We start from the raw sequence: 25,161 nt of genomic DNA, 5'->3' as shown, positions 1-25,161 counted from the left end.
TATTTAACACTGAGAGAGAATACTTATTTTATTGTGGGATTCCCACAATAAAAATGCTGCAAGCACAAATAGTACAAGACTGTGAACATGTATATAGGTGTCCTTGTGTGGCTTGTGTGGCGAACCTACCCCTGTGATGCTGCATAAATAACGGGAGCAGAAATCCGTAGGTTTGCCGTAAGGGGTTAACCTGGCCGGCAGAGACCACTGGTCTCCCTGCTCCAACAGTTAAAAGTCCATACGAACGACCAATAAAGTCGCCTGTACAGACCTCTGTTGTAGCAGGGAGACCAGTGGTCTCTGCCGGCCAAGTAGCTGGGCCAGGGTTTTAGAAGTCTGTACGAGCGACTCTATTGGTCGCCAGCAGGGGGCTCGTTTGCCATCAACCAAAAACCTAAAAAAAAAATAGAAAACTTAAAATACCGTATTGGCCCGAATATAGGCCGCACTTTAAGTCTTTAAAGTGGGGGTGCGGCCTATATTCGGGGTCTAGCGCCCGACGCCCGGGACATGCAGTTCCGGGCGCCGGGCAGTCAGCAGGGTTAGGATACAGATCCCCCGCAGCGGTGCAGGGGACTTGCATCCTACTCTCTGATACGCTCAGACAGCCTCCCCTGCCGGCACTTTCCAGGGGGGGTTGCCGGCACGGGAGATTGTCTAAGCACATTGCGCAGACGTTCACCAGCTGCAGCAATGCACGCGTAAACAGCCTCCGCTGCCGGCACGTCTGCTCGATGTGCTTTAACAATCTCCCTTGCCGGGAATTCCCACGAGGGGAGTCCCGGCAAGGGAGATTGTTAAAGCACATCTTGCAGACAAATGCCGGCTGCGGAGGTTGTTTACGCGCATCGCCGCAGCCGGTGAACGTCCGCACAATGCATTTTACCTCTGCCCCCAAGACTTACCAGAGCAGACTCCCGAGTGTCTTGCGGGGCCGGCGGGGGACATCTTGTATACGTGTATTGCGTAGATGTCCCCCGCCGGCCCCGCAAGACACCCGGGAGTCTGCTCTGGTAAGTTGGGGGACCGAGTGGCAGCATATCTCCAGGGGGGGAGGACAGAGTGGCAGCATATCTCGGGGGATGGCAGAGTGGCAGCATATCGGGGGGTGGACAGAGTGGCAGCATATCTCGGGGGGTGGCAGCATATCTCGGGGGGTGGCAGAGTGGCAGCATATCGGGGGGGTGGACAGAGTGGCAGCATATCTCGGGGGGTGGCAGAGTGGTAGCATTTCGGGGGGGTGGACAGAGTGGCAGCATATCTCGGGGGTGGCAGAGTGGTAGCATTTCGGGGGGGTGGACAGAGTGGCAGCATATCGGGGGTGGACAGAGTGGCAGCATATCTCGGGGGGTGGCAGAGTGGTAGCATATCGGGGGGGGTGGACAGAGTGGCAGCATATCTCGGGGGGACAGAGTGGCAGCATATCTCCGGGGTGGGGGGACAGAGTGGCAGCATATATGGGGGGAGGGCAGAGTGGCAGCATATCTCAGGGGTGGGGGGACAGAGTGGCAGCATATCTATTAGGCTAGGTTTCCACTTGGGTTTTTGTCCTGCGTTTTTTTCTTGATGAAAAACGCCAGGAAAAACGCCAAGAAAACTGCCGCTGCATTTACCTGCGTTTTGGCGTTTTTTCTGGAGTTTTTTCTGGCGTTTTAGCCTTTCTGTGGAAATTGCTTTTTTTGACCTTAGGCAGTTTTTCCAGCCTTTACAAGTTAGAAGTTTCACCCAGCTAAAAGGGATTAGGATAAATGGCAAGTATCTGCCCCCTGATGTCATTTACTTGGTAGAGTTCTACTTAAACACGCCCCGGCGGACCCTTTTGTCTCTTTTCTGTGGTTTGTAAGGCCTGCTTTATTCCGAATGTCTGCTCCTCTAGGAAGATTGGCCCCAAATGATGGTGCAAATTGTTTGCTGTTGCTTTTGGCACGCAGGATCCAGTTGATGCGTCGCGTATGTTTGTTTGTAATGGTGTAGAATTCAATATGAACTTTGTTTTGTGTGAAACTGTTTGTTTCCAGCCTATTTCTCGTAGGACACACAGATACTGGGTCCATCCTCTGCATTGTAACTGTGGAAAAAAACGCCATAAAAAATGCCAAGGCAGTAAACCCACATGGCTTTTTCAGGCTAGGTTTCCACTTGGTTTTTTTTTAGCTAAAAACGCCCATAAAAACGCCAATAGCGCCACCTGGAGTTTTTTTAGTGAAAAAACGCAGCAGCCAGATGTTAGCTGTTCTGCAATAGGAAATCGCAGAATGCCATATCCACTTGGCGTTTTTTTGTTTGGCGTTTTTTCAGTCCTCTTTGGCGTTTTTCTGCTTTTTGGGGCTCTGTGGCAGTTTTTCAAAATCGCAGCATGTTTTGCAAGGAAATCTTGGCGTTTTTCTCCAATAGAAGTCTATGGGAGAGAAAAAACGCCATGAAAAAGCCATGTGGGTTTATTGCCTTGGCGTTTTTTATGGCGTTTTTTCCACAGTTACAATGCAGAGGATGGACCCAGTATCTGTGTGTCCTACGAGAAATAGGCTGGAAACAAACAGTTTCACACAAAACAAAGTTCATATTGAATTTTACACCATTTGGAACAAACATGCCATTACAAACAAACCAACTGGATCCTGCCTGCCAAAAGCAACCGCAAACAATTTGCACCATCATTTGGGGCCATTCTTCCTAGAGGAGCAGACATTCGGAATAAAGCATGCCTTACAAACCACAGAAAAGAGACAAAAGGGTCCGCCGGGGCGTTTAAGTAGAACTCTACCAAGTAAATGACATCAGGGGGCAGATACTTGCCATTTATCCTAATCCCTTTTAGCTGGGTGAAACTTCAAACTTGTAAAGGCTGGAAAAACTGCCTAAGGTCAAAAAAAGCAATTTCCACAGAAAGGCTAAAACGCCAGAAAAAACTCCAGAAAAAAACGCCAAAACGCAGGAAAATGCAGTGGCAGTTTTCTTGGCGTTTTTCATCAAGAAAAAAAACGCAGGACAAAAACCCAAGTGGAAACCTAGCCTCATGGCGTTTTTTCTCTCCCATAGACTTCTATTGGAGAAAAACGCCAAGATTTCCTTGCAAAAAACGCCAGAGTGTCAACATGCTGCGATTTTGAAAAACTGCCACAGAGCCCAAAAAGCAGAAAAACGCCAAAGAGGACTGAAAAACTCCAAACAGAAAAACGCCAAGTGGATATGGCATTCTGCGATTTCCTATTGAAGAACAGCTAACATCTGGCTGCAGCGTTTTTTCACTAAAAAAACGCCAGGTGGCGCTATTGGCGTTTTTATGGGCGTTTTTAGCAAAAAAAAAACCAAGTGGAAACCTAGCCTCACAAAACTTTTTCTTTAAAAAAGCACCAAACTTTTAGGGTGCGGCCTATATTCGGGTGCGGCCTATATCCGAGCCAATACGGTAAGTGAAAATTCTATAAGAATATAGGATGTTTTTCAAATTGGGGCAAGTTTACAAATATATCTTTGGCATTTTCTTCCCATTTATACTAGCTGTGGATAATTTATATACCTGAAAAACTGTTTTTCTTTTTAATTATATGGTGGTTCCTGTACTAGGTTTCGCCCAGGGCAGCACCCCCCCCCCACACACCTACCATGTACTTGCAATCACATGCCCAACGCCAAATGCTTACTCTGGTGTGCCAAAAGAAGACCAGTTACCAGGTAAGTTACTGTGGATTGTTACTAGGCGAAACGCTGCATGGATGGCAGCGCCACTCCTGACTGTTTTTTTTTATTGGGGCAAAGGCCTGAGTTTGCAAGAGGTTTTCATGTTACAAAAACGAATGAAAGCCTTATGGAATAAATGCAAATGTAGCAATCTTTATTAATAATCTGCAAATAAAATTTAACACCACAAACTATCATTACTGAACACAAACTACGAGAAAGATAAAATATTTATTAATACTGAAAACAAGAAGCAACTCTATCTCCATTCAACCCACACAAATCTAACTTTGTGGCGATCAAGGGGCATATGATAATTCATAACATTCTATGGATTTTCTTCAGGAAGGGAATTACATAAACATATCTCAAAAAAGATAAACAGATTTTAAGCAGAATGATGTCTGTTTAAAATCCAAAGAAGGACATCTGTTCCCTTCAGCACTGCTGGCGATTGATGAGTTGTCCTCAGCCTCCACCAGGCCTTAGTGCACACAGACTGGAGACCGCCTATAGAACGCTGAGTGATGGCTCAAAATCTCATCAGCTCATCTGGTACCTTTTGTATTATTGTTATCACTTATGGATATGGCGTTAGCAATGTATGTAGTGTTGTTTACCATATAGGACATGATAAACTCAAATCAACTGAAGCAAATTTAAATGTGAGAAACACAAGCTTATAATACAAAGCAAAAACAATATGTTAGGTAACAGATCATTTCAAGCTGCATTCATGTAGGCGGATGCTCTGTAATGTTGACTATACTGCTATAGTTAATTAAGACTGTATACTATCTGCATTAAGTTGTATGTCCATCCTAAATCTAATTTATATGTATCAGTTTAGGGACAAGGAATCCCTCTGTTATCAACAATCTAATATGTTTTCAGGAACACAGGGTACATTGCTCTAGGCGGATTACCCAACGGGCAATTTAGGATATGGCATTGGTTGTGGCGAGACCCTAGTAGGGGCCACAGCAAACTTCCACTATTTTTATGGCTAGTTTCATGTTAAAAATTAGTTCCAAAAAATGTGTTTTGTTCTTTTGTAAACATTTCTAGATTTTACATATGTTTTCAGAGAGCTGTGCATATGTTCTAAATTACCTTCACCCAACCCACAAGACAAACACCCTGCTCTATATCATACGGGCTTGTGGTAAAGAATGTCTTCTTCACAAGGTAAGGGATTTCATTGGACAAAAAGGCCTTCTTTAGGATTCTCATTTGGTTGTAAACGATATATAAAGAACCATAAAACAATTAATAAAATCAAAACCCATGACACCAAACCGGATGAAACTAAGCTGTGGTCTTTTACTTAGTTTACAAAACAACAATTCAAACAACTTTGACTTAAAGCACAAAGAAACAAACAATCTAGAAAGCTTGTGGCCCATACCCAGAGCTTCAACAAAATTTTAACTTAAACTCAACTATCTGCTCTGTAAGCCATGAGCCCAAACTTAAATAATAACCAGTTCAACCCTTTACTTGGAAGTAACCTTAATAAAAGCCACGGACAGGTGGCCGTCTGTTAGCAGCTCCTCCATGATGCCACCGCATGTCTCCTTCTTCACTGCTGTTCACCAGATGCTTTGTAGGCACCCCTATTTATATTTAATATACCCATCTCTCTTTCTCTCCCCTTCCCTCTCCACACTTAAAAAAAGAAATGAGTACTGCAACATAAAATAATACCTTATTATTGGACTAACATTCTATTTTAAGGACAAGCTTTTGAGAGTATAAACAATACTAACCACTTCAACTACCACTCCATTGAGGACCTCAGGATAAAAGTAGTGAAGGGGAAGTTTAAAAACACACAAGCCAGAAAAACATTTAAAATAAGTATGATTAACCATTTCAGCACTAAAGAAACCGGATTAAACATAGATATAGGATTCCTGTCACATTACCACAATTTCATGACACTTTCTGGGATTTTACTCTAATTGATGCATTCTCCTCATGTTACAGGCCTAACTTGGGTTATTTTTCTATAGCGATCTGTATGAGTTTTTTTAACAATGCTGTTATGCCAAACTCATTTACAGCCACCTTAAACGAGAGAGAGATAGCAAGAGAGAGACATAGAGAGTTAAAGACATGGAGAGAGACAGAGAGAGAGAGAGACAGCTTTTGCCCCTGCCCTAACCTAGACTATAGACCTCACCTTGACCTATCTATCCCCACAACTACATGCAGCCCCCATACAATGGTATCAGGGGTTTTCTTAAACAGCTCATAGCCCAAATATCATGTTTGCCTACAATGGCAGCCTATAGGTCTGCAGATAATAGAAGTTTATTAAAACAAAATGTAAAAACAAATAAAAGTGTGAACTTTATGACTGTATACAGCAGTTTATTTAACACTGAGAGAGAATACTTCTATTACTGTGGGATGCCCCTCCAAGTGTAAGACTTTAAACACAAAGGGCTCCTAATTTAATATCCTGACACAACCAAGTTGCACCTTTAGTGGCTATTGTAACCCTAAGGAATCTGTGGACGCTCTGGAAATGTAATGTAGCATCCTCTTTGTAATGTTATTATGATGGCAATCAGTCACAGGACAGCGGTGCCACTAGAGAGGAAGCATGCAGAATGTAAACATGCATCTGATTATAAATTAAGATATGTTACATAGCAAATGGATTGTTTCCAAGGGAACCTTGTTGATACCAAACAAACAGACATAGCCCAATATTATCGTCTTTGTAATAAATTCTAGCCCTGTCCACTAGTCGTTGACAACTTTCTTATTTACCATCTGTTATTTTCAACTTCTATTATACTTTTTATTATAAGTGCATTATATTTTTTCAGATTAAAAAGATATATATATATATATATATATATATATACATACACATAGACAAACAGATGACGTCAATACGCTATTACTCATAGAACATTTGCACTCTTCATGCAACCTGCATTTCTTCTCCTCACATAGTAGCCCGCCCCCTGCTGGTCGCGCCGGGTGTTGATGGCGGGATGCACTCCCTGGAATTGCACCGTGCACACAGGTGCCGTCAATTACCCCCCCCCCCCCCGGTGTCCGGAGCGCCACAGATAAGGGGCAGTAGCTATAAATAGGCCCCTCCTGGAATCGAAGGCCGTTGCAAAACATTAAAGACAAACAATTGTCTGCAAACCGACGCAGAAAAAAAAAACAACCCAAATATCGACTTTAACGATTTTTTAAATTAGGTTCTCCATCTCGGGCGCAGTAAAATGGCTTTTCCGCTGGTAAGAGTAATAAAGTGACTCGGCTTGAGCACGGAGTCTCAGGCAACCTCTAAGTAATGGACCGAGAAGGGCGCTGTTCGAAACCCAGCGAGAGCGATTTGGGGAGTACCTGGAGTTCCGTGTCATGTGGGGTGACGGGTGTTGCAAACGCTTGCGTTATTAGCATTAGAAGAAAGGGGCGATGTTACCGCCGGTGCTGATGGTGGTTACATAACCTGTGCATGCGTGTATGGGATACGGGCTCTCACTGGGCATCATTTGGGTGCAGCATGCACATGTATGCGCTCAGTCGGTGCTTGTTGGCTGGGCTGCGGGAAATCTGTTCTGGAGGCCGCCTTCCCACTCGCTAATTTGTGCCTAACGTTAATGTGTACGGTTCTGGGTGCTTTGCGAGCCGAGCATGTGTGCATTGTGTATGCCTTTAAGAACTAGCTCTTGCAAAGACGAATTTCAAGGTAACATAATTGTGTCCGGCACCGGAAACCTGTCGTTTGTGGGTCTCGGTGTTTCTGTGACGGTATCACGGAGTGCAGTTGTAACTTGTTGGTTACGTTACAGGATAATTTAAGGTTTCTGTTCCCGTTAGACCGTTGGGTAACTTAAGGTGTCGCTTACGGATTTGGGGGTTTTAGCGCAATCATTCGTCTACATTGTTTTTGCGTGACTGTCTCCGTCAGTGAACGGTTTACCGTTCTTTCCCGCTTTGAGTAGGCGTACATTACTTTATTTGTAGCTCTAATACTCTGCAAAGCAGTTTTGGCGGCATATTCCTCCCGGTTCACCGAGCTGTTTCCGTCAAATAGCTGAAGTTCAAATTAGAATCTGACGGCTTCATAAATCCCTTTGACGCGCCGGGGAGGCCTCTGTTCTGGAACTACTCTTATTGCTACAGGTTTCATGTTCTTCAGCACACGTCAAGTGTTCTAGATCTGGGAATACTTTAAAGCGCTTTAATGATCACTGACGGCAAGCTTGTGTGCTCCTATTTTGTTTAAACGTGTTTAAGGCGTGTTCGGTATAGGATTATGATAACGGTTTACAGCATAGTCTTTGGTATAATATAAAACGGGAAAATCGTGGCTAATGCCCATTGGAACACCGTTTGAGGGACCCTTCTGATTTTGAGTGTATTTCTATTACACTACCGGAGCAGTGCATACGTTACTCGCTGAGGCGATTTGCATAGTATTTGCGTACTTGGCATTGATATTCACGGCGCCCTGTCAGTCAATGAAGTGCCGGCCCGGTCGGGGCACGTGCTGGGCAGCGGCCGGTAGGTTGGGCTGAGCGTGTATCTCGTGCAAAGGCACGTGCTGTCTACGGCCAAGGAGTCTATCAGACGTGCCTTCAGCGCGAGCACACGGCAGAAGGAAGCGGGAAGCGAGCGGTGGACAGCAGCATGTGGGTTGCAGACACAGCGGCGTACGTGGTATATGCTGTGGACTGGCGAGGCGGCATAATGGTAACCCGACTGCAGGAGCGGAGCTGGCCGGACCTGTGCGGAGCCCGCGCGTTCCAACAGCGTGTAGAACGTATTAAGTGCGCTCGGCGCTGTTATGTTGGTAGCGGCTAAACTTGTAGCATTTATCCCAGCATGTAATAATGGTAGGGGGTGTCCGGTGGAGCGGGGAACTTGGAATTTAAGAGCTGGATTTATATTCCATCTGGGCTATCCATAGGAAAGCTGTATTGTCAGTCGGTCTGTAGGGTTTACGCTATAACGCGATACAGGAGCAGTCGCCATCTGTACCCTGAGGAAGCTCACCTATTCCAACTCCCTGCAGGTTATCATTGTTGAGTAATAGCGTTTGGGCTGTCCGGTTAAAAAGGCCGAGCCGGGTGGCGGACGGCGTTATCTATCCGGTCTCTGGCAGCCCCCAGCATTTAGAATGTTGTGTAACCAATTAACCAGTAGTATAACAACGTTATGACACCCTGAGAAGGGAGGAAGGTACCCTGAGCCTTCCCGTGGTGCGCATGTGAATAAATCTTATCAGCACAGAAGAGTAGTGGTGTTCGATATAGAAGGAAGGAATACTAAGATCCTGTCTAAGGCGTTGGTACTGATACATTTTAAGTCCTCCCCTCCCCCTTTGTGGCCCCTGGCTGCACGCCGCTTCATACTTGTTTGTAGCCAAACTACCTGTAAACTCACAGATGTTGTATAAAAGACCAGGATTGTTTTAATTCAGTTAAAGTAATCCAGTTTGGAAATCGGATGTCTCAACTCAGATTTTCAGACTTCACGTTTTTAGTATTTTACGTAACCGTAATTTACTCTTTTGACGCCCATGACAGTAACGGATCTTGGCTTTTGCAGAATGTCATCTCCCCCGCCCATGTTAGTCTGTTATATTGTCTCCTTGCTGCATCTGTCTTTATTCCCTCCTATTCCCCATTTCGATGTTCACCCCATCCTTTTGGGCAGTCTGTGGCATTGAGACTGTTGTGGACTGCTTGAAATGCCCTGTCATGGGTAATGCTGGCTACACGATCTGTGTGAAACCCTAGCCCTACCACAGAATGCATGTGAAGCACAAACCCCCTGCCAGTGTGCAGACAGCAGGTACCATTAAACTAAAGTGAGAAGCGTTTCTATTATATGGGGCGCCCATCATAAAGGGCTGTCTGTATTTAACTGTATTTGGTTGACAGAATATATCACTCAAGTATTGTGTGGAAATGTGTTATGTACAGAATACCCATATTGAGCAATTATAAATTCAAATTTGAAATAAAACTGCAATTTATAGTAGTCTACTGGTTTGTAAGCTCAACCATGAGCTAAAACAACAATCCAAAAGCCTATATTTATGCAAAGCAGAACTCTATGTATTTAGAAGCATTTAGGCATGTCATGTTGCCTTTGGACATATTCTGTTTTTGAATAACACTTCTACATTAGTTTGCATTTTTGTGAAACTTACAATATACTGAAACATTCAACTGGATCTCGTGATCATGGAAATTGCCCATGTATTTAGGTTGTATGTCTTATGCAAACCACAAGGCGCACTGTATAGCACTATCTCTGTATACAACAAATAGTCACACAAGGTAATTAAAAGCCATTATATACCAAGACCATTTACAAAAGACACTTTCAGGTTTGCCAACCTTTGTATTTTGTGGAGCACCTCGTTTTGTTGGCTACATCAGAACAAGGAAATCCCCCTTTTTTGTCAGAGGGGGGTGGCGGTATCTGAACCTTATCAATTGTATTTCCCTTTAGTTTTTTTATTTTCTTGCTGATAGTCAGCCGATTAAATGCAAGTTCTTGTATCTAGTTCACCAGTTCCATCACTGGATGTCTGAGATGTTGTCTGTGCTGTTGTGATTCAGAGGGTGTTCCTATTCCAAGCTAGGATTGTTGGTGAAGTCATTGTTCTCTGACAAATCTACATTCAACTAAGGCTACATATTTTAAATGTGACTGCACCTAGCAGATCTAAAATATCTAGATATTGTGTATGTAGAGGGAATACATATCTCAGGGATAATGGCATCTGTTAAAAAAAAACCAGCCTCTTGAGCAGACCTGGGCAAAGCACGGCCCGCGGGCCACATCCGGCCCGCTGAATAGCTCGGACCGGCCCGCAGAGAGTGTCCTGGTGACTCACCAATGAGTCCGGTGTCCCCCCCCCCCCCCGCCCCGGTCACTTACCTTAAACTCCTGTGTTGGAAGCGTTTGTCTCGGGTGCCGGCGCTTTACGCTGGGCGCCGGCATATGACGTCAGACGCCGGCGATCAGCAGTGAAGCGCCGGCACCCGAGACAAACGCCTCACGCTTCCAACACAGGAGTTTAAGGTAAGTGACCGGGGCGGGGGGGGAGATCCTGAGAAGGGGGGGTTAGAGGGGAGATACTGAGAAGGGGGGTTAGGGAGGGAGGTCTTACTGTGTGTGTGTGTGTGTGTGTATCTTACTGTGTCTGTGTGTGTCTCACTGTCTGTGTGTGTCTTACTGTCTGTGTGTGTCTTACTGTCTGTGTGTGTCTTACTGTCTGTGTGTGTCTTACTGTGTCTGTGTGTGTCTTACTGTGTCTGTGTGTGTCTTACTGTGTCTGTGTGTGTCTTACTGTGTCTGTGTGTGTCTTACTGTGTCTGTGTGTCTCACTGTGTCTGTGTGTGTCTTACTGCGTGTGTCTTACTGTGTTCATAGCTTATTCAGTTATTGTAATATTTTAGCCCATTTTTTAGCTCAAAATATTTTTTCCTTTTTTTTTCTCCTCTAAAATCTAGGTGCGTCTTATCAGCAGGTGCGTCTTATAGAGCGAAAAATACGGTATGCACTCCGAAGCCTTGTTCATTTTGTTCACTTCTGTGCTGTGCTAATAGTTATTCAGGCCTTACTTATTCAAGCACCTCTACCAATGACGTAGGCTTGAATAACTTTATTAAACAGCACATAAGTTAACAAAATGGACAAGGCTTCGGAGTTTGTAGTTTGTAGAGGTCTGGCCCTCTAAAACCATTCCAATTTCTCATGTGGCCCCATGGGAAAATTAATTGCCCACCCCTGCTCTTGAGTATTAGAGTTCTCAATGTCTTCCTGCAAGTGTAAAGCTCAGACAAGACTTTTATATTTAAAAAAAATCCCATTCCTAAATCCTTTCATTAACATATTGGTTTTCTGAGCATTTTCTCAGTCTAAGCTGCGTATTAAATACTTTAGTTGAATTTACAAATCTTGTAATGAGTTTTACCTGGAAAGGTAAAGCGATCTCCTGTCCTAGCACTGAAGCCTACATAATAGGGGCTGGCTGCTCATGAATCTTATTGCACAGAGCATTAGACATCAGACTACACGTGGTGCTAATTACCATTGTTTGCAGGGGTTTTAGGTAGAGTATTGCATGCAGTCACCGTGTCTACTTGCACGGCATTATTTGCTTGCCGCATTAGGTTTGTGACAGAGGGTGGTGCTGTTGACAGTCCCTGTCTAGCCTCTTCCATGCAGCTGTTTTAAGATCTCCTCTCTCCACACCCAGTCCTGGGGGAGGCGTCTGCAGGCTCTGCTGCCACTTGTTGCTCCTCAGCCTGGCACATTATGTGCATCTGGAGGGGTTAGCAGGTCAGTCATGTTCCAGAGGTGAGTCTGCTATGATCATGATACTGGTGTGTAAATGCTCTCATTACAGAGCACAACTGTCTCTAAGGTTTTTTCGGTAGAATTGCTAATGTTTCCTAGACAACTCATTTGTCTGGCTAAATTAGCTTATGTAAGCTGCTTGCCGTGCACAGTATTTTTTCCTTTCAGATTGCTTTGTTGGACAGTTGGTAGAGATTGGTCATGTTGTCTTAAATGATGTGGTTCCCTTATGAAAAAACAAATGGATACAAACAGCTTGAGTAGATGTAGTGTAGTAATGTGGCCATAATGTAATTGGGAAATTCAACTTATAGCTCTGGCTATAAATTGTCTAGTGGACACAGGGGCTGTGGCCAAATCATAATTTTGTTGGGTCCCTGCTAGGCTGAATTATGGGTGTAATTTGCACAGCTGTAGTCTCTCCCCTCTGGCACTACAGGACTATGAATGTCACAGCTACAGCTAACTAGGTAAAGCTGATGGTATTTGGTCTTAATGGGACCCAGATAAAGGGTCCACAAACGTGAATTCCTAAATGTTATGGTACGTGAATAGATTGAGTTATGCATGAGGGTTAACAGAGGGCTTCTAAGACGGTGACTGATTTGCAGGCTAAATATTACAGGAAAAACTAAACATGGCTGGAATGAGATGTAAAGGGTGCATCTAAAATGCATAAGGGAGTTTACCAAGATGCAGGGAGGGAGATTTATCTCATGGGGGGGGAAATGTTTGACAATCTAGATTATGCTGTCTTGTTCTAACACTTCCCCATGAAATAGTTTAGTTGTAGATGTTTTACTTGACTAAAGGGTGATGAGTGGTGCAGCCTCCCCCCGGAAGTATGAGAGGCTGAATTTAAACATGCATAGGATACACATAACACTACCTGAGTCTAAAATGAAACGGGACAGATTAATGTTTTTCTCTTGTATTCAGAAAATACCGTCTGTAGTAGATAAGACAAAGCTTTATTATGTAGGGATTTGTAGATTTTCCTAATGTCTATGTACACCATGTATTCCAAATTGGATTTCAAAAACCTGGATTTTGTTTGACTCTTATGGTTTGCTGCCTGCCAATTATGTCAATCTTCTTTACCATGAGTTGGGAATTCCCAAAAGGCTTTGCAACCAGTCAACATACCAGCTAGTCTTGTCACATGTGCACATGTTCTATGCTTTGCAGCAGCTTTCATAACACATGTTAAAAGCACAGTTGGTTGCAGAAAATGAACACTAACTTTTCCTAGAGTCCAGTCAATAAATTGGTTCATCTGTTCCACCCCTGAAACACTCAGATCTAGGTTACAGGTTTGTTTCAGCACATAGATTTGTCAGGTTATTTACTAGGGACACATGTTGGATTCTTTAAGCAGGTATTTCCACACACAGTTCTCAGAAGTTAGAGATCAGTTTCAAGATGGTAGTGCTAATTGGCAAACTAAAGCAAAATGCATAATTTTGAAGTGGACTACGCAAAGTAAGCAGGTACACTAGTTTTGGAGAAGCAATGAATGTAACCCTGAAACAATTTTCTTTAGTTGTTGCTAACCCCTTGTTAAACTCGGCTTTAGAAGCCCCATTCTTGGTACTGCTGCCTACCCAAGTTAAGTACTTTAATCCTGTAAAATTTTATTAACACTTAAATGTTGCAACTTGCAAGCATCTGCTTATAGAATGTTGTCATAGAAACTGTAAGATCAAGGTTCTGATTAATTGAACTCTTGTATGTTAAATAAGCATGACAATTATGCTTTTATTTAAAGTACATTTTTTTGTTGTCTTTAATATCTGTTCTCCTGCCACTTAGATCTCCAGAGACTGAGGTAATGTGTTTTTGTTCTCAGAAAGATGATTTAGGAAGAGCTAAAGACTGCTGGGGTTGCCCCTCTGACACCCCAGCTCTTTCCACCTGCAGCAATGCTGACATATTCCGCAGGATAAACGCCATGCTGGACAACTCTCTGGACTTCACTGGGGTTTGCACTACCCCAAATGCCAAGGGCAAATGTGACCACCTGCAAGGTAATTTTTTTTGTGTAGCTCACATAGTGACAAAGGTATTTGTTAGGTGTACAAGTTATGTATATATGTGCAGTTGACATTATTGGGAATAATTAAAGGAAATTAGACATATTTCCATAGTCCTTTGCCAGTCACAAGTTTGACACTTTAGGTGTTGGTAGCCGGATAAAACCACCAAAACTGTAGTTTTTCAGGACAGAATAGTTCAGCAAATTAAACACTCCCATATATTGGAGAGCTTGAAGGTCTTGCTGTCTGTAGTGAAAAAATTACACTTCTGAGGACTATCTGTTATGGGTGGTGATCTGCAATTATAAGTGGATGGTTAAATGGTCTTTACTTCTAATGCAAGATGAGCTGCAGCTGATAAAAGTAACTTGCTACCAATTTCTAGTAACTAGTTTATTATGCATACAGTTCTGCAAACATTAAGCTGTCTTTGGCTGCATTTTGAGTAAGGGTAATCAAATGGATACTACATAATGAGGTACCTTAAAACATTCTAGTTTATCTCTTACCTCTAATGGTAAGTGGTGTATAAGTTATTAATGCACACTAGATTCATATGTATAAAGCTAGTGATCTGCAGCTGTTGGGTCAGATTAAATGGAACATATGCAACTACTGAAACTGCTGTAAAAGTTCACATGGGCAGTTTGTAAAGAAATACGCTCCATTGTGATTTGTCACAAACACAAATTGTTCCTCGCAGCAGTAGAAGTTTTAGTTGTGATCTAATGTACACGTTTGGCTTTTATTTTGGCACTGGGTCAAACTGCATCAAGTGTATGGGATTTCATAGCTGTGTGAATAGGGGTGTGCACACAGTGCTATGGAATCAGTTGGCACTATAAAATCTAGTGTATATAAATTACATACCCTAAAATGGGTCTTGATTGCAGTGTTCACCAGTCTAGAGAACACGTGCTCCAATGTACTATTTAATTTAGAGCGCATGACTTAACAAATAAGTGATAAGCTAACCTGGCAAGGTGTAATAGTGTAGATTTTTTTTTAACCACCCATGGCTGCTTCTATCACTCTTCAAAGGGGAAAACAAAGTTTTTAAAATGTCAAAACTCTATGAAAGTACCAATACAATATGCCAACATTTCAAATGTCCACATCCGAGCACAATGTTGTGGCATGGCTTGGGGTAAGTAGGTTGGACCCGATCCACGGACAGTTTACTTGAAGCTGTATTGGAAGTCCAGATTGGCCCTCCATTGATTTTACAGTTCCCTGGGCTGATTCAGAGAGCAACATATCTCAAATGGCCTGTGACCTCTACTATTGGAATGGGTCAACTACACAGGACAGTACTTATGTGAAGTCACTAAGAATGAGATGTCATTATGAAGGCAGTAGAAAGACTGAGTTGCAATAAACTCTAGAATGCACTGTTCCTGTCCCATGTTTGTATAACACGCCACAAGAACCATTGCCTCTGAAACGGTTACCCAGGCGGAGGTTGCATCCTCTGAAGTGATCCCAGTTACTCACTGGTAAACAATGCTTTGCTTGGGGGTATAGATAAGAGCTTGACTGGCAAACAGATTATGCTAGCACAATTGTGAAGCTCTGCATTACTGCTGCTGATTCAGGCTTGGAGTCTGTCCAGGACTGTGTGGGAGGAGGGGTGGGAATGGGATGAAGGCAGGGCCGCTTGAAGCAAAGTGTCTGCATTTGTGTGCGCAGGAGAATCTGCTTACATCTTAACTGACAGCAGCAGATATTCTTATTTTTTTTACATAGTTTCTCTAAATCTGTAGCTTGTTGCTACACTCTGTGCGCAGTCAAGTAGTTTGACAAGGTGTAGGCTACAGATAGATGGCAGCAGCTGTGCCTCGACTTGCTGCAGGTGCAATTTACTTGATGGTAAGTTGAGGGCAAATCATCTCGGCATTCTAACATTGTTCCCGTTTCCGAGCAGACTTCCCAGACACAGAGGGAGCTGCTACAAGCAGGATGCTGTTCCCGACGTCACACGACCCACCTTCTCGAGGCCTTCCCGACACCAATGACTTGTGCCTTGGTCTGCAGTCTCTTAGCCTGACTGGCTGGGACAGACCCTGGAGCACTCAGGACACAGAGGCTGCTGGACAGTCGAGCACTCCATCCCCTGCTCAGTCAGGTAAGAACTACCATAGCTGCATGATGTGAATGTGCTGCAGTTTACCCAATTTACCATGTGATGCCAAGAGAATTTACCTTTTTAAAAAGGGGCAGAGATCTGATTAAACAACCCTCAGTGGCCATTACGCAGAAATGTGAGTTGGGTATAACTACCACATCATAAGATGCCTAACAAATATATCCTGTACGTCTTTGGTTCACCTATAGCTGGGACAAGAAAACAGGATCCAGCGTCTGGTTGGAATTTGGTTTCTTGATTGCGCAGCAGTGGTATGTTCTGCAGGTGTGCACTGTAAAGCCTGGGTACTTTCTCATCTATGGGTCAGCTTGTGTAGGCAAGTATAGCATTTGTGTAGAACCCATGTGGTACCTAGCCATCGTCAGCAGGTCTAAGATAACTGGTTGCAAAAAATACCTTCTATTGGGCCGTACTAGCTAATCCAGTCTGGGCCTTAATTCATTGGAGCAGTCACTGAATCTATGTAGGCCAGAAAGTGTCGGCATAAAACTTGTACTAACAGGGCGCTATATGTTTAAGCTTTTTGGTCTTATAATTTTTATATAGCGCCATCAAATTCCATAGCGCTAATGAATGCCAGTTGCAGGTGTGGTGAATTGTATGGCATTTAAAGTAGCTGGAGTATATTGTTACGTTGCCATTAGCACTTATGTGATTGGTGCACTTTAACCTGGTTTGTTCTTGAAAGTTGTCACATTAACTTAATGTATTTAAACAGACCAAATGTACCTTTAAATGGTAACACCTGAGAATTTCACCCATGTTTTGCCTAGATTGATAAATTCTTAGTGTAAAATTTTTTTCTGGGATGGCCAGTCTGGCAATCAAACTAATGAAGTTTTTTACCTTGGTGTAAAATGTTGAGACAATAGATGGATTAAACGTATGAAGGCTTCTTAGTGGATTTCTAGAAAGCACAACTTGAAACTCAGATGTTTAACAAACTTGGTACTGTAAAGGTTAGACTTCTAGAACTATCTAAAGATTTCATGGTCTATCAACTTGGTAAAGACAAATAGAATATATTTTGTGTAATTTGACAGTATGTAATAACCATTTGCCCCATCTAGTATCCCCACTTTCCTTGTAGTAAATATTCAGATATAATCGGTCCATAGTCTAGATTTAGATCCGTAACATACATAGGATAATCATATGTGTGTTTTAAATCCCTCAAATCCCTTCTGTTGCTGAAAGTACAATGCCAGATGCATATTTTGCCTTTGTTTTTAAGTAAGAGAATTAGTTCTAAACATTAAACTTGGTACAGTTCTAATTTACCTCAATGTATACCCTTATACCCTGTTGCTAAAAACCAAGGCTAAATCATATGTAACCCCCCCTTAGGTAGTGGCAGCCAGTTGTGTTTTTTGTAGCGACTGTTAGGATGGCGGCTGGATATTTATGAAGGGACCAGGCAATAATGTCTTTAATCCCTGCAGTGTTATGGCTTCAAGCAGTGATTCAGCAGAAAGCACCCACTGCCCTGCTGCGGCCCTCACAGTGCCAAGTCTGTCCTAAAATAGATCTTGCAGAGGAACAAATACTGCATTTCCAGAGTTCAGACAAATAGCAACTTTCTTCAAATCCAGCACTGGTTCTACTAGCGACACAGCACCTGTCATAACTTCAAACTTCACTGAAGGTTCACATTATCATGCAGTTTCAAGAGCTAAAATAACCACTACTAGCTTTGCAGAATGACTGGAGATACACCCCATAAGCTATACACTCAGACTTCACAATGCATGATACAATACCACTGCAGTACTTATAAAGAAAGTTGTGCATTTAGAATGCACATGAGCTTGTTTCAAGAGCTTTTTACAGCTGTTTAGCGGTTAAATGACAGCCTTGCACCATTCCTGGTCCTGCGTTGTTTCCTCATTTCATATTGAGGTACTTTGGCTTGATTTCCCATATTTAAGAAACAGGTGTTAAAAATCAACATACAAAACTCTGCAGCCCATGTTTGTAAAATCACTGCAAAGATCCTGGACTATTCCACACAATATTGACCATTTTCAGCAGTAAGGTGCAAGAAAACATGGAAACCATTTCTGAATTCATGTAATTATAGGGATAGTTCAAATGATTGGTATGAAAGGACCCCACCCTAAATAAATGGCAGAATTACTTTGCATCCACCAAAGAAGGTCTTGTATGTGTTGCTGACTATACTTAAATGTATTACTGTTTAAGATGTGTAATCAAGTCAAACGAGATTAGGGTTAACACAAGATGTTTGTTTTTTGTTTACTATAGCTACTCATGTTCATTGAAATGGGCCAACAATGGCAAATTTCTCCTTTAAGGTGAAACTGGCCCTGTATAAATAGTCAATCGGTGAGGCAACTGAAGGAATCTTTGATTTAACAATGTTATACAGGACCAGAAAAACATCTTCTGGTACCAGATGCTCACTGGGATTGGGCTTTCATGGTGAATCAAATTCAGGGAGTGAAACGACTCTCCTGTCAACTTCCTTTTAGTGACCAAACCTCGAAGGTGTTCTGTGGTGTGTGTATAAAAGCTTGGCCTGCAGATGCCGTTGAATGTGTTTAGTGTATTGAATTGTAAAACATTCTAAAACATGTGGTGGTTTAACGCAGCAAGGTCTTCCCAAATTTGAATTGGTTACTAAATGTTGTAGTAAACTGTGCATCGGTGTTCACCCCTTTACGCTTTCCACGAAGTGCGGAATATGCATTTAAAGAAAAAATCTCTTTAGTTTTCAGCATGCTGAACAGCCCTTTGGGAAAGCCCCCTCTAGGCTTTTTGCCGTTGGATCCTATTGGCTCAGACCTCATGGAGAAGTACCCCACACCGCTGCTGCGTAGCTCACGCTTGGATAGCCGGTCCATTTTAGACTCTCGTTCCAGCAGCCCCTCGGACTCTGACACAAGCGGCTTCAGCTCTGGCTCGGACCACCTTTCGGACTTGATAGTAAGCCTTATGTATGGTCTCTGGTGTTCTGTCTTTGCTGCATCTGTCTATTTCTGCATAAATGCGAGAAGTGAGGAAAGTACCTTTTCTATAGCCTGACATTGGCAGTCACAGAACTTTCACTGTTAACTGTTCAGATGGCTTATCTCAAAGCCCAGTGTTTGAAGGTCACGTCTGGCTGTTGCGAATTACTGCATGGGTTTCCGATATATCCTCCAAACATGTAATATTGCCATGCTTTGAGGACTGGCTTAACAAGCAAATTGTTTTTCTTCCTGTTGCAATACTGACTAGACTAGAGCTACTGCTATATCTAAACAATGTGAGAAGTATTATAGGTTAAACTCCTATGTGACTTATAACCCTCCTTGTTCACTGCAGTCCAGTCTCCGCATTTCACCCCCTCTGCCATTCTTCTCAATGGGAAGTGGAGTGTCCAGAGACCCGTTGAAGCTTGGCTTTGGCTCAAGGTTTGACCAGGAGCATGCTGCCTTAGCAGCCGCAACAGCCTCTCCTGTGGGAATGTCAAAAAGGTGGCCAGGAACATCTGTCTGGCCGTCCTGGGATCTTCTGGATTCTGCTGAAGACCCATTCAGCATTGAAAGAGAAGCACGTCTGCACAGACAAGCGGCAGGTAGAGATAATCAAAACTGTATTGGCTTCTATATATTGTGCTTCTTTTCACTTTGGCAAGCAGTAGAACTTCTGTGAGCTTAGTTTTTTCCATCAGATTTTTGTGAAATCTCAGTACAGCAGCCACCCAATAGTGATTGCATGCTACTCTTGCCCTATTTGACTATCGGCTAGCTGTATTTAATAATTTTTGGTTGTGGGAAGGCTTAGACATTAAGTCAGAATTCAAGATACCTGCCGATGTAATCTAAGACTCCTCCTTTTTGTTCTGTGCTCATGTATCTTCCCCCTTACTCTGCTCAGCTGTCAATGAGGCAACCTGCACATGGAGTGGCCAACTTCCCCCTCGTAACTACAAAAATCCTGTTTATTCTTGCAAAGTGTTCCTTGGTGGCGTCCCCTGGGACATTACAGAAAGTAAGTGCACTGTTCAGCTGCAGGTGAAAAACTCATTCTGTGTATTTGCGGTTTGTGGTCACTAAACATTGAGAATTTTTAGTATCTGGCAAAAGTTATTGGGAACCATTTATGTAAACTAGTTTAAAAAGGGTCACATGACTATACTTTAAGTCTCACTACATCTGGCTATTGAAGCAATGGATTCTCACACCCAGTCTTTGTAGATCTGCTTTACTGAGCAGTCTTAACTATTTTAGATGACAAGCAGCAGTGGGAAATGTTTCAGCTTCAAAGGAAAACAAAGGTTTTAAAGCTTAAGCTCATAGCTTGTTGCCTCATCGGGTTTGGGGGGTTTTGTACTCTGGCTTGTTATGCAGTTATTTAGATGCAAATGGTGTCAGTTTGTTAGTCTCATCATGGTAACTGGTGGCACACATTGATATGACAATTCCAGTGGCTGCCACGGCTAATATGACCATTTCTGGTTATTCATAATTCTGGTGCTTATGTGCAATGCTGTTGGTACCATCTTAAAATGGTTAATTGTTCTGTTACTAGGAGCTGTACAAGGGCCATGCATTATAGCTGTTTGTAATGTAAAGTGTTCAGTCATTAAACATGCAAATATTGACTAGCTGTTTAATGTTACTTTTGCAGCTGGGCTGATAAACACTTTCCGTGTATTTGGAGCTTTGAGTGTTGAGTGGCCTGGTAAGGATGGCAAGCACCCTCGCTGCCCTCCCAAAGGTAATATGCCCAAAGGTAATGCAGATATGGTAGGAATTTTTTATTTGACCACTTATTGGTGATGGACTGGGGACATCTGCTAATGGTGCACATCTCATGGTGACACGGTGAAGGTACTATTGGAATCTAAAGCCTGTCTCAAAATGAACGGCTAACTCCTAGGCAGAACTTCTCTTCACTCCTAGCTAAGCTATTCTGTTTTCTGGGCTATGGAGACAGAGCTTATTAATAAAATAAAACAAACAAAAAAAAAACAAACTTCTCGTTTATCCGGTGTTGTGTAATTGTCGATTCGGGTCTCCTCAGTGTGACTGTCTTCCTTATTTGTTGCTGTAGGGTATGTTTACTTGGTGTTTGAATCAGAAAAATCTGTTCGTGCGTTGCTCCAAGCCTGCACTCAGGACCTGTTGAGCCAAGATGGGCTTAGTGAGCACTACTTCAAAATGTCTAGCCGCAGGATGCGCTGCAAGGAGGCAAGTCAAATTTAGATTCTCAAGACATTGGCTGAACCCCATCCCAAGATGTTTACCAAGAAGACATACCATTGTGAAAGCATTGGTATTGTCTCTGCATTCACACAAGTCATGGATTGGTCATTTTCACAGCAGTTGTAGTGTTCACGAACGCCTTAAGTAGGTGTTCCCATGCTATTAAAAGGCTTAATTCTGTGGCAAGCCGTACAATGTTTGGCTTCTGATGGTGTAATATATCTTTAGCAACACTAATAAAGAGTAACATGTTCTACAGATTGGAGCACTGTATTAATGACTGCTATTAGAAGCAGGGATAGGAATCAATAGCGTTTTGGTGGATACGTCTGTGGGCCTAGTCACATATGCTGGTGTCCTTGTGCAGACACTTAGATGGTACTTCTGGGGCAGTAATTCAATTTCCATAATACTAGAGGCAGAAGCTTAAAACTTACTAAAAGCAGCCAGTTATTGCTGCTGTATAAACATGGTCAGATTCTGCAGTGCTATTACAGCAGGTAACATAACTGTGTACAATATATAAATTTGACTGACATAATATAGTAGAAGCAAATGTTTGAAGTCTAACTTGACGTTTTTACTTCGAGGAATAAAATGTCTTCCTAAATATTGACTGGAATGTTTCACCCATACTGCTGTAATTAAAAAAAAATTAAATCTCTTTAATACAGTATCCTTTTAGGGAGAGATTAATTTGAATTGATTGTGAGCACAATTGGGGAATTTTGGCACCAGGAGATGCTACAGAAGGGTATGTTTAAAGCAGGAGCTTAATGTTTTCTCAAACACTGTAGGTGCAGGTCATTCCTTGGGTCCTGGCAGACAGCAACTATGTGCGCAGCCCATCTCAGAGACTAGACCCCAGTAAAACGGTGTTTGTGGGGGCCCTCCATGGCATGCTAAATGCTGAAGCACTCGCATCTATCATGAATGACCTGTTTGGTGGTGTGGTCTATGCCGGTATCGATACAGATAAGCACAAGTATCCAATTGGTAAGATGCTTATTACATTTATAGAACACCAGCAGATTCTGTGGCACTGTTAAACATTCACCTGTCCCCTTTGTAAATTAAAATTGACAATGTACTAGTACATAAATAAGGACCCTCTTAATAGATTTTTATAATAGTCTAGTTACTGTAAGTTTGACTATAATTCAGAGGAGGTTGAATTTCTCATCGCAGGCTCCGGACGTGTGACTTTCAACAATCAACGTAGCTATCTAAAAGCTGTGAGTGCTGCATTTGTGGAAATAAAAACTGCTAAGTTTACCAAAAAGGTGAGTGCGTATTTGAATTTTACTGCATCGTTCAGATAACTTTATAGATCTTTTTCTAAAAATAAGATGCCTATGGCTGCTCCACTGTAATTGTTAAACCTGTAGACTATCCTCTTAACAGTCTTCATTATATTATGCAAGAACATAACATGTAAAACATCTGTCCATTCCCAGTTAAATGTGGCTGCATGGAATATTAGTACTGCCCATAGAACACACAGTACTCCTAAAAGCACGCTGATAAGCCCAAAAGTGGCACTTTCCAAACAATGTATATCCTATGTTTTGAATAGGCCTCCAGGCACTAAAACACCCCTTAACATGCTTAAAGTACAGTATCCACTTGTTACCATTCATGTTTGCACCCTAGGAGTGGTAATTCCGAGAAGTCCCAAAAAACTCCAATAAAATGTTCTTGCTCCCACAAGTGACAAGCGTTGAACAGTGTTCACAGCACATTGTTACAGCCCTCGTGCACATTTTAACAGTTGGTCTGTTTGTGACAGGTTCAAATAGATCCTTATCTGGAAGATTCTGTTTGCCAGGTCTGCAACTCTCAGCCAGGTCCTTTCTTCTGTAGAGATCAGGTATGTGAAGTATAGTTTTCAATAAACGGGCATTATGAATGGGAGTAGGTGTATGTAATGCTGCCAAGGGAGGAAAAATGTAATTTTTCTAACTAACTGGATTTGTGTGCTGGAGTCCATGCAAATTGACAGTTGGCATGACAATATGGAGTGCATCTAATGTATATCATGTGATCAAGTGCATTTGCCCTGTCTATAAAAAGCAACTACAGCAGTTCTACGACCAAGGTCAGCAGTTTACACACAGTGGCAACTGACCTAGTATTTTCCACTATCCTCCATAAGTTAGTCTACAAATGTTCTTGACGCTGTACCGAAGTGTAATGTATTACTTTCTCTTCACACAGGTTTGCTTCAAATATTTCTGCCGTGCATGCTGGCACTGGCAGCACTCCATGGAGATCCTGCGTCACCACCGCCCGTTAATGCGTAACCAGAAGAGCCGTGACTCCAGCTAAAGACACAGCCATCTCAGAATCTGCGCTCAAGATTAGCTACCACCGCTGAGTGATCGGAAGTGGTAGAAATGTCCAGTTTCCCTCCCAGCACTGGGAGCACTTTTTTTTTTCCAGTCAGTGATTTTTGTGGGGGAAAGTCACTTTTTTGCACTTACTGTTCCTTGTGGAAGTTTTCTGCACTAGTGCACAGTGAATTTTTGCCAGAATTTTTTTAAAAGGTTTGTGGAGGGAATTTCCTCCTCCAGGAGTGTTTTGCAGTTCCCAGATAGGGTCCAATGTAACACTTGCTGAAAGTAAGCAATGTGTATGGACCTTTGTTTTCTGAAGGTTATGGCTACTAATGCCACTCTGCCTTGAGTCATTTTTTTTTTTATTACAGGCGCTTCTTTTACATTCCTTGCAATACTGCTGGTGAAAATGCAAAATTCAATTTATCCTGTATCCAATCCATAGCTAGCCGTTGCCATACAGTGCCTTGCAATTTATTTAATATCCCACCTGAACATAAACTGGTTCAGCTGGCATTTTTACTGAAACAACAATAGCAGAGATGCTCTTTATTTAAACCAATCATATTTCATATTTTTACCCACTGTGGGATTTTTACCAGTTCCTTTTTACACTCTTAAGAATACAGGTTTTTAGTCCTTTTTGTTCTTTCCGTTCCTTTTTCTGGCAGCTTTTAACATTACTGCAACTTTTTGTTTCTGGGAGCTGCTGGTTTAAAAAGTAAATACAGCCTAAATAAAATTTGTACAACAGAATTAGAAACCAAAAGGACAGACTTGGGGCCTTGACTGAACCAGGTGATTATCTTTGTGTGTGTGTGTATATAGTTTTAAGGATGTTGCACTTTTTTTAATTTGCACTTCAGGGGATGGTAGTTTTTAATCACTTTCTGTTTGTATTCTGCTGGACAAAAAGGGCTGAGATAAATATTTTTGTCTTTGAGAATGGGGTAGAGGCAAGAGGTGGAAATAACTTTCTCCTGGAGGGAATAAGCGTCCATGCTTTGTCAGCTTTTAGGAACCAGCTGACATGCGAGCAGTTGGCCTTTAAAGTGTGTATTTTTGTACCCCACCACCCCATCTGTTTGGATGATCTGTGCCAAAGATCCCTACTGTCTGTATCCTTCCTTTGTTCCAGTACATGCTGAGCTGTCTGCACTCTAACTACCCTTATCGGGTATATCTGTGAAGCTGTGTAAAGTCTCTACCTCATTGTAGTTATGCAAGCAGAAGATGCACTTAACCTACAGATGTGGTGTAGTTTTTATTTTGTTTTGTTTTTTGGCACATAATAAACACGTTGAAGCAGTAAGTGTGGTAGTCTTGTATAACATGCAAAACAAACTGGAGGTGTGTTGAAGTATTTGACAGTATGCATATCCCAGCTTTGTACC

General features: G+C 42.5%; 1 protein-coding gene across 5 annotated transcripts; it reads left to right on the top strand.

Annotated features, from left to right (window-relative positions):
• Positions 1-6,932: 6,932 nt before the first annotated feature.
• On the top strand, positions 6,933-23,759 carry LOC149297710 (cytoplasmic polyadenylation element-binding protein 1-B). 5 transcript variants are annotated; one of them, XM_089488279.1, is made up of 12 exons: positions 6,933-6,947; positions 13,886-14,063; positions 15,997-16,197; positions 18,950-19,164; positions 19,546-19,798; positions 20,101-20,214; positions 20,854-20,943; positions 21,280-21,416; positions 22,229-22,427; positions 22,620-22,714; positions 23,221-23,301; positions 23,649-23,759. In XM_089488279.1, the coding sequence occupies exons 1-12, from the start codon at positions 6,933-6,935 to the stop codon at positions 23,757-23,759; spliced, it is 1,689 nt and encodes a 562-aa protein (XP_089344405.1). The 5 variants fall into 5 exon arrangements, with proteins under 5 accessions (XP_089344405.1, XP_089344404.1, XP_089344403.1 ...); XM_089488278.1 differs by having other exon boundaries at positions 20,854-20,958; XM_089488277.1 differs by lacking the exon at positions 6,933-6,947 and having other exon boundaries at positions 13,868-14,063; positions 20,854-20,958.
• The last annotated feature ends 1,402 nt before the right edge of the window (positions 23,760-25,161 follow it).

Source organism: Sceloporus occidentalis, unplaced genomic scaffold, assembly GCF_023333645.1.
Source record: "Sceloporus occidentalis isolate IW3139 unplaced genomic scaffold, rSceOcc1.0.p SCAF_37, whole genome shotgun sequence".
NCBI classification, from domain to species: Eukaryota; Metazoa; Chordata; class Lepidosauria; order Squamata; family Phrynosomatidae; genus Sceloporus; species Sceloporus occidentalis.
This window is presented reverse-complemented; position numbering and strand designations above follow the sequence as displayed.

What these genes read in the sequence shown, in the direction of transcription:
- LOC149297710 (XM_089488277.1), top strand. Translation starts at nt 13,868, where the DNA reads ATGTGTTTTTGTTCTCAGAAAGATGATTTAGGAAGAGCTAAAGACTGC. An exon ending in TCCATCCCCTGCTCAGTCAG is followed by an intron (nt 16,198 to 18,949) that starts GTAAGAACTACC and finishes AAATCTCTTTAG; the next exon opens with TTTTCAGCATGCTGAACAGC. An exon ending in CAAAGGTAATATGCCCAAAG is followed by an intron (nt 20,959 to 21,279) that starts GTAATGCAGATA and finishes TTGTTGCTGTAG; the next exon opens with GGTATGTTTACTTGGTGTTT.